Below are 17,490 nucleotides of genomic sequence, written 5' to 3' on the forward strand. Positions count from 1 at the left end.
ATATATTATCTCATTTAGTCCTCACAACAATCTTACAAAGTCTTTTCAGATGAGGAAACTGAAACAGAATGGTTCTAGAGTCTGCCCGAAGTCACTAGGCACTCAGCCAGTAAGTAGCAATAGCAAATCCAGAGTCCAAAACAAAGCTAACTGATTTCTTAATTAGAATGCTCTACTATTTCCTGAAATGGCTATAAAATGTGGGCAGAAGTAAAGGACTGTCAACTGGTTAGAGTTGGCCTATGGTGGCTAAAGCTTCTCCACCCACCTTCTGGTGGTATCTTTTCTTAGTAGCATTTCCCCAGGTTAGCAGGGAAAGTGACTACAGACTTGGCTCTTCTGACCTTTATTAGTTATGGGGAAAAGGTGTGCTCAGGATTTCCTATAACCCTGCTGCTCATCAGGGGAACTCTGAGATGTTTTTAATTGGAAAGAACACTTAACATAATCTACCTTCTTAACAAACTTCTAAGTGTATAATTTTTTTTTAATTAAAAAAAAAGTTTTCAATTTCTTTTCTACCTTTGACACCCTTCACCTATTTCTTCCATCCCCACCCTGAACCTCTGGCAAGCAACAATCTGTTCTTTGTATCTACAAGCTTGGTTTTTTGTTTTGTTTTGTTTTGTTTTTAATTTTTAATTTAGATTCCCATATAAGTGATCATATAGTTTTCTGTCTGGCTTGTTTTGCTTAGCATAATGCCCTCAAGGCATTATATTGTTGCAGATGGTAAGATTCTTATTTCTTTTTCTTTTTTTTTTTTAAGAGATGGGGGAAAGGGCAGAGGGAAAGGGAAAGAGAGAATCTTAGGCAGGCTCCCTGCCCAGCGCAGAGCCCAACACAGGGCTCACAACCCTGAGATCATGACCTGAGCTGAAATCAAGAGTCATACGCTTAACCCACTGAGCCACCCAGGCACCGCCCTCCCCGCCCCCCACCGTATTTTTTAGAGATGGGGAGAGAGAAAGAGGCAAATGGCAAGATTTCAATCTTTTTTTAAGGCTGAATAATACTCCAATCTGTATATATACCACAATTTTTTTATCCATTCATCCACTGGTGGACACTTAGTTTTTTTCATATCCCAGCTACTGTAAATAATGCTGCAGTGAATATGGGGGTGCATACATCTTCTCAAGTGTTTTTGTTTTGGAAAATACCCAGAAGTGGAATTGCTGGATCATATGGTAGGTTTTGACGGGGCACTAGTGAGAAGGAGAAAGAGAATCTTAAGCAGGCTTCATGCCCAATTTCAAGACCCTGAAATCATGACCTGGGCTGAAATCAAGAGTCAGACACTTAACTGACTGAGCCACCCAGGCACCCCCGTGTGGTAGTTCTATTTAATTTTCTGCATACTGTTTTCCATAATGTGTGTACCAATTTACATCCACCCATAGTCAACAAGGGTTCCCTTTTCTCCACATCCTTGCCAATACTTATCTTTTTGATATAAGTCTAATGGGTGTGAGGCAAAATTTGTGGTTTTGATTTGCATTTCTCTGACGATTAGGGATGTTGAGCATCTTTTCATGTGCCCATTGGTCATCTATGTGTCTTCTCTGAAAAACTTGTCTGTTAGAGTCCTCTGCCCATTTTTTAATAAGACTGTGTTTTTGGTCTTGTCTTTTCCTTTCTTGCTATTGAGTTGTATGAGTTTATATATTTTGGATATTAACCCTTATTAGATAAATGATTTACAAATATTTTCTCCCATGCAATAGGTTGCCTTTTCATTATGTTGGTTTCCTTTGCTGTGCAGAAGCTTTTTACTTTGATATAGTCCCACTTGTTTATTTTTGCCTTTGTTGCTTTTACTTTTAGTGTCTGGTTGAAAATATATCATTGCCATTACCTGTGTCAAGGAGCTTACTGCCTGTGTTTTCTCCTAGGAGTTTTATGGTTTCAGGTCCTAACATTCAAGTCTTTAGTATATTTTGAATTAATTTCTGCATATGGTGTAAAATAGCGGTTGAGTTTCATTCATTTGTATGTGGCTGTCCTGTTTCCCCACACTATTTGTGGAAGAGACTGTCTTTTCCCCACTCTATGTTCCTGGGTCCTGTGTTGTAAATTGTCCATATATGCGTGGGTTTATTTCTGGGGTCTGTTCTCCACTGATTTGTTTTTAGGCCAGTAACACATTATTTTAATTACTACAGTTTTGTAATAGAGTTTGAAATCAGGGAGCATGATGCCTTCTTTCTCAAGACTGCTTTGGCTATTTGGGGTCTTTGGGGTTCCATACAAATTTTAGGATACTTCTAGTTCTGTAAAGAATGCCACTGGACTTGTGATAGCAATTGCATTGAATCTGTAGATTGCTTTGGGTAGTATGGATATTTTAGCAATATTCTTACAATCCATGAACATGGAATATTTGTTTCCTTTTTTTAAAAAAAATATTTTATTTATTTGACAGAGAGAGACACAGTGAGAGAGGGGAAACAAGCAGGGGGAGTGGGAGAGGAAGCAGGGAGCCCAATGAGGGGCTCAATCCCAAGATCCTGGGATCACAACCTGAGCTGAGGCAGACACTCAACGACTTGAGCCACCCAGGCTCCCCATTTGTGTTTCCTTCTTTCCTTGATGTCTTGTAGTTTTCAGTATACAGCTCTTTCACCTCCTTGATTAATTTTTATTCTAGGTATTCTGTTCTTTTGATGCAATTTTAATTTGGGTTGCTAATTTCTCTGATAGTCTGTCATTAGTGTATAGAAACACAACAGATTTTTACTTATTGATTTTGTATCCTGCAACATTACTAAATTTGTTTATTCTAACAATTTTCTTGAGTTTTTAGGGCTATTAGGGTATTCTATTAGGGTATAACATGTCATCCACAAATAGTGAGTTTTACTTCTTTCTTTCCAGTTTGGATGCTTTGTGTTTTTCTGGTTTTTTTTTGTTTTTTTTTTTTGCCTAATTGCTCAGGCTAGGACTTCAAATATTATGTTGACTGAAGTGGTAAATGGGCATCTTTTTCTTATTCTTCATCCTAGAGGAAAAGCTTTCAGCTTTTACTACTGAGTGTTATGTTAGCTGTGGGCTTGTCATATCTGGCCTTTTTTATTATGTTGAGGTATGTTCTTTCTATACCTGCTTTGTTGAAAGTTTTTTTTTTTTTTTAAGATTTTATTTATTTGACAGACAGAGAGACAGTGTGAAAGGGAACACAAGCAGAGGGAATGGGAAAGGGAGAAGCAGTCTTCCCGCTAAGCAGGGAGCCCGATGTGGGGCTCGATCCCAGGACCCTGGGACCATGACCCGAGCTGAAGGCAGATGCTTAACAACTGAGCCACCCAGGTGTGAAAGTTTTATCACAAATGGATGTTTTATTTTCTTGAATGTTTTCTGCATCTACTGAGATGAATATATGGCTCTTATCTTTTATTAATGTGGTGTATCATATCAATTTGCAGATGTTGGACTATCCTTGCATTCCTTGAATAAACCCCACTTGATCATGGTGTGTGATCCTTTTAAGGTATTGTTGAATTCAGTTTGCTAATATTTTGTTGAGGATTTTTGCATGTATGTTCATCAGGGATATTGGCCTAGAACTTTATTTTCTGCTAGTGTCATTGTACGGTTTTGGTGTGAGGATAATGCTGGCCTTGTAAAATGAGTCTGAAAGAGTTCCCTCATCTTCTCTTTTTTGGAAGTTTGAGAAATATTGGTCTTCTTTTGGAAGAGTTTGGGAAGTACTGGTATTCTTTGAATGTTTGGTAGAATTCACCCAATGAAGCCATCTATATGGTCCCAGATTTTTGTTCATTGGGAGGTTTTTGATTACTGATTTAATCTCCCTACTGATTTAATACTCCCTACAGACTAAGTAATTAGTCTGTTCAGATTTTCTATTTCTTTATGATTCAGTCTTGGTAGATTCTATGTTTCTAGAAATTTATCCATTTCTTTTAAGTTGTCCATTTGTTGGCATATAATTTTTCACAGTAGTCTCTTATCCTTTGATATCTGTGGTACTGTAGTATGTCATTTCTGATTTTGGGTCCCCCCCCCCTTTTTTTGGTGATTCTAGCCAGAGGTTTGTCAATTTTGTTTACCTTTTCAAAGACCCATCAATTACTTTCATCTTTTCTATTGCTTTTTAGTTTCTGTTTCATTTATTTCTTCTCTAATCCATGTTACTGCCTTCCTTCTACTAACTTAGGGATTCATCTGCTCTTTTTTTTCCTGGTTCCTTAAGGTGTAAAGTTGTGTTATTTGGGAATTTTGTTTCTTGAGGTAGGCATTCACTGCTGTGAACTTTCCTCTTAGAATTGCTTTTGCTGTATCTCTTAAATTTTGGTACATTTCCATTTTGTTTGTGTCAAGGTCTTTTTTTCTTTTGGTTTCTGATTTGACCCCACCCCCAACCCAGTTGTTCAGCAGATGTTGTTTAATCTCCACATATTTGTGAATTTTCCAGTTTTGTGTAACTGATTTCTAGTTTCATTTCACTGTAGGTGGAAGAGATGCTTGATATTTCAGTCTTCTTAAATTGTTCTGGACTTGTTTTGTGGCCTACCATATGATCTATCCTAGAAAATGTTCCATGTGCACTTGAGAATGTATATTCTCTTTGTTTTGGAAGGAATGTTTTATATATATTTGTTAACTCTACCCAGTCTAACATGTCATTTAAGGCCAGTGTTATTTTCTGTCTGGACGATCTATTCATTGATATTAGTGGGGTACTAAAGCCCCCTGCTATTATTGTATGGTTGTTTCTCCCTTCATGTCTGTTAATATTTGCTTTATGTATTCATAAGTATTTACAAATCTTGTATCATCTCTTGTTGGATTGGCCCTTTTAGCATTATATAATGCTCTGTTTTGTTACAGTCTTGGTTTTCAAGTTGACTTTTTCTGATATAAGTATAGCCACCCCAGCTTTCTTTTTGTTTCTATTTATACGGAGTATCTTTTTCTATCCCTTCACTTTGTTTTTACATCTAAAAGAGTCTCTTATAGGCAGCATATAGGTTTGTTTTTTAATTCATTTAGCCACTCTTGTCTTTTTTTTTTTTTTTTTTTAAAGATTTTATTTATTTATTTGACAGATAGAGAGATCACAAGTAGGCAGAGAGGCAGGCAGAGAGAGAAGGGGAAGCAGGCTCCCCGCTGAGCAGAGAGCCCGATGCGGGGCTCGATCCCAGGACCCTGAGATCATGACCTGAGCCGAAGGCAGCGGCTTAATCCACTGAGCCACCCAGGCGCCCCAGCCACTCTTGTCTTTTTATCAGTGTATTTAAGTCCATTTACATTAAAGTAGAATTACTGGTAAGTACCTTATTGCCATTTCATTAATTGTTTTCTGGCTATTTCTGTAGTTCTCTGTTCCTTTCTTCTCTTGCTCTCTTCCTTTGTGGTTTAATGACATTCTCTAGTGGTATGCTTACATTCCTTATCTTTTGTGTATTTACTATAGGGTTTTGTTTTGTGGTTAAGATTAGCTTTTAAGTATAACAACTTGTATCTGTTAATCTATTTTAAGATGAAATAGTTGCCAATTTAAGATTGATCACATTCTAAAGCTCATCATTTTTACCCCCACATTTTGTATCTTTTTAACTTGTGTATCCATTTTTTTGGGGGGGGAGTCAAAATCCATACAGTCATTCCCCCACCCCGTGTGACAGTTCAACTTTTTTTTTTAAAATATCCCTTAATTATTGTAATCAGTTATTTTTACTACTTTTGTCTTTTTAACCTTAACAGTAAGTGATGAATCCACTATTTTTATTATTTATCTTTCCAGTGAGATTTACTATTTGTTATGTGTTCCTGTTACTGACTAGTGCTCTTTTCAGCTTAAAAAGGTCATTTTAACATTTCTGGTAAAGCTGATTTAGTGGTGATAAATTCCGTTGGAATTTTCCTTGTCTGGAAAACTCTCTCTTTAGTTCTGAGTAACTTTGCTAGATAAGAAATTTCCTTCTTTCAGCATCTTGAATATATTATGTTAGTCCCTTCTGGCCTGCAAAGTATCTGTTGAAAAACATGCTGACAGTCTTATGGGGGTTCCCTTTTACATATGTTATTTTTCGCTCGCTGCTTTTAGGGTCTCTTTGGGTTCGTCTTATTTACAACTCTCTGGGCCTCCTGGATCTGGATGTCTGTTTGCTTCCCCACATTAGGGACATTTTCAACCATTCTATTTTCTTTAGAAAAGATTTTATTTATTTAAGAGTGAGAGAAAGTGCAAGCACAAGTTAGGGGAGGGGCAGAGGGAGAAGCAGCAAGGCTCAATCCCAGGACCCTGGGATCATGACCTGAGCCAAAGGCAGACACTTAACTAAGCCACCCAGATGCCTCTCAGCCATTCTACTTTCAAGTAAGATTTCTGTACCTTTCTCTTCTTTTGGGAGCCCTATAATGAGAACATTAGTCCATTTGATGTTGTCTTATAAGTTCCTTAAGCTATCTTTACTTTTTTTGTTTGTTTGTTTTGGTCTTTTCCATTCTTTTTTCTACTTGCTGCTCTGATTGGGGGAGTTCTACTGCTTTGTGTTCGAGTTTACTTATCCTTTCTTCTATTTCACTAGAGGGGTTCAGGGCAAATAGATGAATTTTGTAGTTCGGTTATTGTGTTCATCAGCTCTGTGACTTCTGTTTAGTACTTCAGTGTATTTTCCATCTCTTTGTTGAGGTTCTTTGTTCATCCATTCTCCTTGGTTTGGTGAGTATCTTTATGACCTTTACTTTGAATTATCTTTATCAGGCAGATTACTTATCTGTTATTAAGATTTTTTCCCAGAGGTTTTTATGAGAGATCTAGAATTCACAGTAAAACGTTCACATCACAAGGGAATCATGGGAACAAAACCACCTCCAGATTGGGGTAGGTTTGAGTCACCTAATAAATACATCAAAAAAGAGTGTCCTAGATATCTGGAAAATAGGTGCTTTAAATTCTAGTGATTGATAAGATCAATCTGTCACATTTCTGAATCTCTGCTGATGGTGCTACTTTCTCATTTTTAGTCATCAACCCAGCTCTTTCCGTTAACAAAGGAGAAAAGATCCCCAGACGTAAGGCTCCACTCCTTGGTGGGTTTTGCTTTAGTAAGTTTAAGGTGTATTTATAACAAATCTTAGCAATTCTGCTGGACACCCAGGTTAAGAGTCTCAAATATGTCTGGATTTGGAGAGTTGGTTTGCATAAGGGACCACTGTATTTTAAAGCAGAAACCCCAACTTTATGAAATTCTCCTTCCATCAAAAAAAGTATCATTTTGAGATGCTAAAATAATTATTATGGAACCCCATTTTGAAAGGTAGCATATGGGGATACTTGTCACTAGCAGTTTAAGAACTGAAGTGGTAAAGCACCCCCCCTCCGACTTTGCCCCAGGACAAAGTTAAATTAGACGAGGCTTCTTATAAAATTTCTACTAATGATTGGCTTAGATCACACCAACCAAATGTAAAATGTTCTTTTCTCAAATTGGAGCCCCAGGTGTGATTAAGCAGGCAAGCTTTGTGAATGAAGTAGTACATAGTTACTACTGAGGACTTTGTAAATTCTTTCTAGTAGATCACTGGCCACAGGTGACTTAAATAAACAGTGAACACACTACCAGACCTCCTTATCACATACTTACAGATCTTGGCTCTGTTTCATCCGGTGAAAGTCCTTCAGGATCCCCATCATATCTGCAAAGCTGCTGGCCTTGGACAGAGAGACACAGTCATCCTCTTCAGACGAGCTGCAGGTAGCTTTGTGTTCTGGTTTGCAACATTCAGGGCTGGCAGAACAAAGCAGGGGGACTGATGGAAGCTCAGGGACCTCTACCTCGGTCTCCTCGGTGATGTCACTAATGACAAAGGAAGTTGTAGAGTGGAATGAGGATCCAAAACAAGGTAAGGGAGAAGAGACATTTGAACTTCCTGGAGATAAGAAATCTGGCGTTAATGAAGCCGAAGCTGAAAGAGAAAACAATAGGCATGGATGGACATTGGGACTAGAATACAGCAGTAATACCTTCTCCCCACAAGCAGTGCCTATCAGACATTCATTTCCTGGGCTTGACATGACATTCTGGGAGAGCCCAGGATGCTATCTGCAAGCCATTGGAGGATTCCTCCATTACCCTCCCCTCTCAGGATCTAAAAATGGGAAAGCACTGAGCACATCCAGTGTTTTGGGAGTGTGGAAAAACCCACCACATAAAGGCTTAGTCTTCTAAAAGCTCGATTCTGCAGGAGCCTGTGGACAGCCCTATTTCTACCAAAGCAACAGTGACAGAACCAAGGTCAGAATGTGTCCTTTTCTCTAATTGGGCTAGTGCTTCTAACTGTGCTCCTATCTGTGACTAGAAGAAACAGCAAAAATAGAATAGTGATAGTCCTCCTAGTTTTTCAAATCTTGAAGGAGTTTCGAAAACAAAAAATTCTTAGTTTCATTTTTCAGGATGACAAAAATGTAGCCAATATGTAAATGGAAAATTCAAGTACAATGCCTCTATTAAACTGCCATATGAGTGAATTAAATATATGAGAATTGCAAAGAACACCATGATTTTCATGTGTTCTACCAAGAGGTAAGATTTGGGAGCTATGACTTTAAGTTGACAAGAAGCAAAAAAGTGAGAATGTATAGAAGGAACAGGATGGGCAGCTTGGGGAAGAGCCAATGTTCGTGTTTCATGTACTAGGTCAAAGCAGACTCCCCTCTATTTCTAGTGGTGGTTCTGCCTTAACTGCAGACAGACAGGTGGAGGGATGGAGAGGTAATCTCTGGGAGAACAAGGAAAGGGAAGATATGTAGATAGGAAGACAGCTTAAAGGGGATCTCTCTCTTAATTGGGGGGGAGGGGAATCCTTATTTCTCATTGAAAAGGGAAGCTGCCTAAGACTCACGCGGAAGATGTAATCTTAAAGACACTTGATAGAGGGTGTTGGTTTTTGTAGCCAAGGGAGGGAATCTGCGGGGGCGGGGGGGGGGGGCGGGGTTGTCACAGGTTAAGTGAAGATTTTGTTCCTAATCAAACCAGTCAGCCCAAAATGGCTGATGGAAACAATCCCAAGGAGGACTATAGACCAGCCAGTCCTCGGGACAACCGCAGAGCTCTGGGCCTGTCTCCCTGAACCATGGACCACCATTTTCCTACCCTTCTTCTGTACCAAAAGCCAGGGGCAAAGGAACAGCCTGCTAAATTCTGGCGCTGACTCCGGGGCTCCTACCTGCATCAGCTGCCACTATCTTAGCAATCTGGCTGCGCAGGTGGCTCAGCTCATCCTGCAGCTCTGTGGTGCGGGTTAGGGCTGGCAGGGCTGGCTTCTTCAAGGCCAGAAGCCTCTCCTCTGACCCACGCAGGTTGGGCACTGAGGCATTGCGCTGCATGACAATCAAAGGGCTGGGCTTCCAGGTATGCCTCAGGGGCCGTGTGTCACTTCTGGATCAGGGAAAACAAGTATGTCAGAGACAGCTGGCCACTGCATCCCTTCTAAAACTTCTGCTCCTACTCAGCCCACAGCTTTTGTTCCTACTGCCCTCAGCCCTCCATAAGCACTCCCCCTATTGGCTGCCACCTCATGTGGGAAGGAGCTCCCCGTTTCCCAGCAGACCAGCTACTGCCTCAGCTACCTGACCCGGGCATATGTCTCCTCTTCATCTGCAGCAATCCAGGCGATGTCAGCCAGAGTAGGGACTGGGGGTACATCCCTCAGACACAGATCAGAGATGTTGGGCAGGGTCTACAGGGAAGCAAAAGTCATCAAAAAACATTTGTTGACATCAAGAGACTATCAAAGACTCCAAAACACATGGGAGGGGCACCTAAGTATCAGGAAGGCTTCCTAGAGAGGGGAGAAGACAGTTCTTGGTTGGAAAAAGGACAGAAGAGATTACAAGTAGTTCAGCACACCCAGACAGAGCTGGGGGTAGAGGGTGGTTTGCAAGAGGCAGGAAAGTGAATTAAAAACTTTGATTCTAAGACCAATAATAAGCCACTGGAAGATTTTAAGTAAGAATCAGATTTTGAAAGATTACTCTGGCTGCTGTGTGGAACCTGCATGAGAGTGAAGATATCAGTTATGAGGCTGTTATATCTTCTAAGCAAAAACATGGCGGCCTAGAGCAGGATTGGGACCTATTTTTACATATAAAGTTTTATTGGAAAGTTACACCCATTCATTTCTATATCGTCTGTGGTGTTTTTTAAGCTGCAGCTGCAGAAGTGAGTAGTTTTAACAGTAGTTATGGCCCCCACACTAAAATATTTACTATTTGGCCTCTTAAAACATTTGCTGACCCCTGTTTGGAGCAAAGGTGTCTTCAGTGGGACTGGTGAGAGTTACCTTTCAACAGAGATGGCCACTAAGAGCACCTTGTTTTCTCCAGCTATGAAAATACAGGTTCAAGGACATCAACGCAAAGTTTCTTGGGCTAGCTCTTTACAACACCTCCATAGCTCATTGGGATCTACACTGTTATAGCAACGCTGTTTTAAGCAAACTTCATCATTTTATTATTTGGATTTAAATAAAAAGATGATTAATTATATCAAAAGAATAGGAGGATTCCTTAAAGTAGCCTCTCAACCCAGATAACAAAACAATCAGGGAACAGACAAGGCTGAGTGACTTTATGTTAAATGAAAGATCAGGAGGATTCAATCATGCTATGATTGTAACAAAGTAAAAAAACAAAAACAAAAAACACCCACATGCATTTAGAAAAAGGTGGAAAGTAACTATACTAAAATATTAACAGGCACCTGGGTGGCTCAGTTGGTTAAGCAACTGCCTTCAGTTTAGATCATGATTCTGAAGTCTCAGGATCAAGTCCCGCATTGGGCTCCCTGCTCAGTGGGGGAATCTGCTTCTGCCTCTGACTTCTCCCCTCTCATGCTCTTTCTCTCAAATAAATAAATAAAATCTTTAAAAAATTATTAACTATTTTGTGTGATGAGTACATGATTACATATAATTTCCTTTTTTTCACTTTTCATAATTTAGTATTTTTATATGGGTAAATTTAAAAAATATATCTGCAAGACTGCCTTAAATAATTAAGATAATTAATTTACAACAGAAATCCAGGGACAATTTCTCAAAAACCCATCTACACATGAGTTAAATTCAGATGTTTCTGCTATAGACAGGTAGGTGGATCAGGAGTTGATAGCTCTAGCTTTTAGACAGGGAACCTGAGTCTCACAGGAGCAATGTGATGCTCCAGGGTTACACAGGAAAGGACTTCCACTGACCCAGAAGTTAACTGCTAAAATGGACCATTTAGGGGAAGCTTCCATTTGTTTTCCTTTCCAGAATGCTGTTCCCCTATTGAAAATTAAATGAGTTAACACATATAAGGTATTTAGCACAGTGCCTGGCACACAGTATGTGCTCAGTAAGTGTTAGCTAGCATTACTAATACTATTCACGCATACTCCTGCCCTTATCGTCCCTGCCCAGCAGCATCTGGCCAGAGGACTGAAGAGGTGATAGCCAAGTGTGGGGGCAACATCCATCGAGTCCCTCACACTTCCTAGCTGTGCTTCCCTTTGTTTCTGATGCTTGAGGCAGCTAGGACCACATCCTGCCATGCCCTTTAGGCAATTCTGGATAACTGGCAAGCTGGGTCACAGCACAGCCACCCCGTATCACATACTTCCAACTCCATTCCTGATTCTGATACCAGCCCTGACACCATTTCTGACTCTAGGATGAGTTTCTACGATTTCACAGTTCAGCATCTGATACAGACACTCAGCCTCCTTCATTTGTTTCCACTGGGCCCATGTTTTTTCAGGCATATATTTCTGTTTCCTCTGTGTAGGCAGAAAGCTGGTCCTTCCCTTGCATCCCAGTTCCCCAAACACACATCTTAAGCATCTAGCCTGCAGCTGGTTCTTAATGACTAGTTCTTAGAGGGAGGTAGCTGGGACTAATAACTGCTACTTAGCTTTCCACTGCAGAAGTTGGGGGAGGGCTCAGACATGCGCCAGCAAGAATCTGCTGTGAGTGGGTGCTAATGGCCCTAGACACAGAGGTAAGCCTTAAGTGCTCTGGTAAAGGAGTGGCCAGACTGAGCCAGAAAGAAAAGGATGGGGAGTAATAGCCTCAGGGCTACATAAAAATAGGTGGCTAAGCAGTCAAGTCTTGGGGGTGGTAAGAAAAGCAGAGTTTGACTCAGTCACACAGCACTCAGTGTCCCACGTAGAGACCTGCCAGGGTTGCAGGCAAACACCTTAGGGCAGAGACATGACTACTCTGGGAATGTGGCTTGGCAAGGGCCTTTGGCCTATGCTGATGAACTGGACTGCAGGAGCCTGATGGAATCTTAGTCACTTAGTGGCACCAAAGACGCAAGATTTTTATTTATGAACAGACTGGAAGTCTGTTGTGGTCAGAGTTTTGTGTGCAATCAGGAAGGCAGTGACCAGTATCCATTATATGCACTTAATAAATATTTCCTGACAAAATGAAAAAGTGATCAGGAAAGCCACCTGCCTTAGCAACACCAAGCAGTGTGGGGCACAGAGCAGCACCATCCTGCCATAGCCGATGAGCCTCTTACCCTGCTCTTTCAGTACACTTACCTCGAAGGATGCCCGGGGACATGGCTTCAGGGGCAGGTTGGTCCCAATTCTTCTCACTACACTGCGAGCAGCCCCATGTGGCTTGTTTTGCCAGATTGGGATGGTCTAAAGGAGAGAGACGAGTCTCAGAGACAGGTCCAACTACTGTTCCATTCTTCCCCCTCCCCTTTAGAAGGGAGACTGAAGTCCCCAATCCCAGGGACAGGGCACTGTGTATGGGTCAAGTCTCGGTACAAGTGAGGGCAGGTTCCCCAGTTGCCAGCCATTTAAGGGAACATCTGCTGCTGTCAAGGCATGGTAAAAGGATCCAGTGAAGGTGAGAGGAATTAGTTAAGTGTAGGGATCATAGAGGTTTCCCTCCCTTCCCTCCGCCCAGAAAGGCAGAAACACATTGACCCCTTAACTGCCCCCAAGACCACACTCAGTTTTGCCTGTTGGGAGCAAGCGGTGGGGATATGTAGAAGAGTCGCCTCCAGGGGAAAGGAAGAATTAACTGGAGAGTCTCAGAATTTCCTACAGAATTTCAGCAGGTCCAGTGCTCACCCTTCCCTACCACAGCCCTGCCCAGGGAATGCCCCTTACCACACTGGCTTCCATCCCGGACATTTCAACCGGCTCCTGCACTTGAAGGACAAGGCAGCCACAGGGCAGCTCTGGGGGCTTGGGGAGGCTGGAGGCGTGATTTCTTCATATCAGGCCATCTTTAAGGAACACCAGATTTCCCTTCCTGTGAAACAACCCCCACAGCGGAGACTCAATGGCCACCACACAAGCCCCACAAAAACCAGGTCCTTGCAGAGCTATGATCAACACCAAGGTTTCTCTGATGTTTCACAGGGGAGAAAACCCAAGAGGCTGCCCTCCCCCAACAATGGCTCCAAATCCAGACCCTTGAAGGTTCTGTCCCAGACCTGTGGCATGAGCTTGGCCAACTCTTGGGATCTTCCGGATCCCTTGGGTTTCCTGAGGCATTACTTAGAGATGTAAACAGAACTTTCTTGGTAGTTTAAAAGCCAAACTGTAGGTACCGCTCAAACCCAGCATTCATTCTTGAAGATAGGGTGTAAAAGCCCCAGCATGTGCCACCAAGCCTAGCACTGCTGAGTCTTGGCAAGGGGGAGAGGTAGAGTAGACAAGAGGAGAATAAACCACCAGCTCTTGTCAATCTCCATCTACTGGGCTACAGGGAAGAGAGCCAACAATTTTCATCCTGTTTAGCCATCTACTGGTCTTGTAGCCTTACAAAAGTCCCATAACTTTCCTGAATGTTGGTTTTTCCATATGTAAAAAGACTACAAGGGGCTCCTGGGTGGCTCAGTGGGTTAAAGCCTCTGCCTTCAGCTCAGGTCATGATCTCAGGGTCCTGGGATCAAGCCCCACATTGGGCTCTCCGCTCAGCAGGGAGCCTGCTTCCTCCTCTCTCTCTCTCTCTCTCTGCCTGCCTCTCTGCCTACTTGTGATCTCTGTCTGTCAAATAAATAAAATCTTTAAAACAAAAAAAAGAGTACAAGAGCAGCCATCCTAGATTACCTTAAAGATAAATCAGTGAAATAGGGTAAAGATTTTAAAGTGCTTAATGAACTGTCCAAACACAACACAGATGGATGGGATCACTCCTGATTGTATTCTTCCCAGCTGCTCTTACATGGCGAGCAGATGCAATCAATGAACTCACTCCCTTGTTCATCAAACATTAACAATACCTGCTCTGTGGCAGACCCTGTGCTGGGTACTGCAGGGGCTACGGAAGGAGTAAGACACATCCATGCTCTCCAGGAACACACAATATGAAGAGATATAGGACTTGAATACACAAGTCTAGCAAACGCTGAATATCACTCTTAAGAAAGGTACACTAAGCAGGTGGCCAGATGAATTCAGGCCCCTGGCGCCAAGGCCTCATGGTGAGTTCAGAGGGGGTAGGAAGGGATGAAAAACAGCAACAAAAGCACAGGTCCAGGACAGGACGGCGAGAGAGGCATAAGAGTAGCACAGGTATATTGGGGGTCGAGTCATGAGGGCTGGGAATGCTCAGGGAAGAAGTCACTGGGGAACCAAGGACAGGTTCTGAACAGAGGATGGGCTGAAACCTCCCTTGCAGGATTTCTCTTTCACCTGTGGGAGAGGAGTTGTCACTCACATTACGATACAAATGCGGAAAGGAAGCTGGAGAGACGAAGTGTCTTAAGGCTACTCAGTGGCCACACCAGTAGAAAGCACTTCAAGTCTGACCCAGATTCTGCTGCCTTCTGCATGGGCTCAGCTCCATGCAGTTCAAGCCTTTTATCAGAGCTCCTCTGTGTGCCAGGCTCCGTGCTGAATATCACGGCCTGCCACGAGTTTCACACAACAGTGCTTCCCTGTGTTTCTCACTCGACACTACAACCACTTCCTCTCCAAACTTACCCCCAAAGACTCAGGCCTAACGCAACAGCCAGAGGGATCTTTCTAGGACACATTGCTCCTATGTTTATCCCCACCCCCACCCTGCCCCACTATAGCCAACAGGGTAACATCTAGACGGGATGGCCTGCAGGGTCCTCCACAATCAGGCCCAACCTAACTAAACCAAACTCCAAGGCCTACAGCTGGGACCCTATACACTTGACAGCCACACCTCCCACGTTCCCCTTGCCCTTCAGCCATGCTGGCCACCTCTCAGCTCCTCTCCACAGATCCAATCTGCCTGAAACACCAACACCTTCTTCATTCACCAAGCTCATTCTTCCTCATTCTTCAGAGCTCAAGCATCACCTCCCCTCTCCTGACAGATCCTTACTGCCTCCCCTCCCCCAGCACCCCACGTTTCCCTCCCAGTTCTCTCACAGTAGTAATTAGAGCCCGCGTAATCAGCTGTCTGTCGCAGGGCAGGAGCTTCCCCAGGCACAGCACAGTGCTTGCCTAGTCCCCAGTGAGCACTTCAACGTTCGCTCACGAACGAAGAACTCTGGCTTAACCCTCACCTCCCTCCCCGCCCCAAGTGTCATCCGCTAGAAGACTTCCCCCAGTTCGCTGGCAACGCAGGTTGGTTCTCAGCACCTCTACGTTCCCACGACCCCTTTCCAGGCCGCTGTCATGGCCTTTTCACACACGCTCTCCCGCAGAAGACTCGGGGCTCCCCCGGGGCAGGGTTTGCTCTCATCACCCCGGCACCGAGCGCCCCACCGAGGTCGCCGCACTCGGTAGAACTTGGCGAGGGACAGCCCGCGTGAACCCCAAGCGGCTGTACGGGGGGAGCCGCTGCAGGGACCTTGCCCGGGACCCGCCTCCCCTCCCCCGTAACGGTCCGACCCCAAAGGGCCAAGGTCGGCCAAGTTCTCGCCGCCGGCCCTGGTGGCCCTCGGACCCACGGGCCCGGGTCCGGGTCCCGAAGAAGCGAGGAGGCCGAAGTGGCCTGGCTGGCCGAGGAGCGCAGCCGAAACGATAAGCTTCTGCTGTAGCACAGCCACCGAAGCTGGCTGACTCGGGCGAGCAACTACCCCCCCGGGCAGAGTCCTCCCACCCTCAGCCGAGCGAGGCGGACAACGCGGGCTCCCGCGAGAACTGGCGCGGGAAGAGGAGCCGCGGGCTCCACAGAGTGCCTGGCACTAGGCCGCGTCGACCGTCGGGCTGGGAGACCGCGCTCCCGCCTCCGAAGCGGCACTCGGACCTAGTCTCACCTCAGACTCCGGCTCCGGGACTCACTCACCTCACGGCCCCTCCTACCCCAGCGGGCCGCCCAGCCTCATCCACCCTCACTTCCGCTGACCCGCCCCCGGAAGCGATCCTTCGCGGCTGCGCACCGAGCGGCGAGCCCCCACGCGCCCTCGGAAGGCGGCCCGCGGCTTCGGTGGGGGCGGGGCGGGGCTGCTGGCGGCCTCACGCGGGGATCCCGAGGAAGGGGACACGCCCACCCCCAAGACCACGCCCGCGCTGGCCCAGGCCTTGGGAAAAGTTGACGGCGCTTGGAGATCTCCGCGGTCTAATTGGCGGCTTCCGCCACTGGTCTCCGCCTCCTTGCTCTTCTCCTAGGGTAGTCCTGATCCGACCTCTAGCGGCGGAGGCCTGACTGCATCTCTGCCCGGACCCCAAATTGTGTGGCGTCTGCTGTCCCTACGCTTAGGCACACTTGAGAATCCTTCCCCTGGCGTTCCAGGCCCTCCGGACCTACCTCTTGCCTCGCCTCATCTCGCCTGTCCGCTTTTCACACTTCTAGCTTCCCAGCCAAGATCCTCTACAGTCTTCTGTCCAACAAGAAGCCTCTTTCTCCTCTGACTACTGCCCTTCAGCTCTTCGTAGCTTGCTGGCTCTCTTGCTCGCTCGCTGTCACACACGCACTGGGACAGAGACCCACATTCCTTCCAGGCTCACTCACCCATTCCCTCTTCCCGCTTAGACCCCCTCGGTCCTGGTCCTAGTCCTGGTCTCCATGGCATCCAGTCCTGGGTCACGTGCTCTCCTCTGACCTCAGCATACGGCTGTGCCTGGCTCCCCGCCTGCAGTTCTTGGGTCTCAAAGCCTGCAATCCCAGCTGCCGGCGGACGGGCTGGCTTCACAGCGGGGACATGGTCGGGCAGTCCACAGAGGACCTCTTGCTCAGAACTCCGCACTTGCTTTAACGCTCTGCTGTTGCCCTCTTGAATGTGTGTGTGTGTCTAAACTAACAAGGGGCCCTGCAGTTTTCAGTTTGCACTAGATCCTGCAAATTACATAGCTGTCCTAGCCAGGGACCTCAGCGGCCCACCCTGATCCTTACCATATTTCAAATGACGAGGGCTGACTTCCAGGTCCAGCCTTCTTTCCAGGATGGCAAATTGTTTAATCATTGATTCTCCTCCCTGGTCAATGGCAGATCTTGCAGATCACCCTTTCCGGGGGGTGCTAGATGCTGCCTTGGTGCTCCATCCAAATCACCTCTACCCTCCCAGCGAACCCACCTTCCGGCTGCTGTGCC

General features: G+C 44.9%; 1 protein-coding gene across 12 annotated transcripts in view; it reads right to left on the bottom strand.

Annotated features, from left to right (window-relative positions):
- The window catches only part of MTFR1L (mitochondrial fission regulator 1 like), an 18,501-nt gene extending 1,505 nt beyond the window's left edge, over positions 1-16,996 (bottom strand). Inside the window, exons 1-7 of one of the 12 annotated variants that reach the window (XM_080801468.1) lie at positions 16,912-16,985; positions 13,140-13,284; positions 12,558-12,662; positions 9,599-9,708; positions 9,196-9,407; positions 7,805-7,935; positions 7,614-7,681 (exon numbers count right to left, since the gene is read on the bottom strand). In XM_080801468.1, coding sequence (XP_080657594.1) covers positions 7,614-7,681; positions 7,805-7,935; positions 9,196-9,407; positions 9,599-9,708; positions 12,558-12,662; positions 13,140-13,163 — 650 coding nt within the window. In that variant the 5' untranslated portion in view covers positions 13,164-13,284; positions 16,912-16,985. Of the gene's footprint in view, positions 1-6,174; positions 6,784-7,613; positions 7,936-9,195; positions 9,408-9,598; positions 9,709-12,557; positions 12,663-13,139; positions 13,285-16,216; positions 16,455-16,707 lie in introns of those variants that run through there. The other 11 variants (XM_080801467.1, XM_080801466.1, XM_080801476.1 and 8 more) reach the window with 11 other exon arrangements.
- Between the last annotated feature and the right edge of the window lie 494 nt (positions 16,997-17,490).

This window comes from Martes martes (assembly GCF_963455335.1).
Source record: "Martes martes genome assembly, chromosome: 4".
Taxonomy (NCBI): domain Eukaryota; kingdom Metazoa; phylum Chordata; class Mammalia; order Carnivora; family Mustelidae; genus Martes; species Martes martes.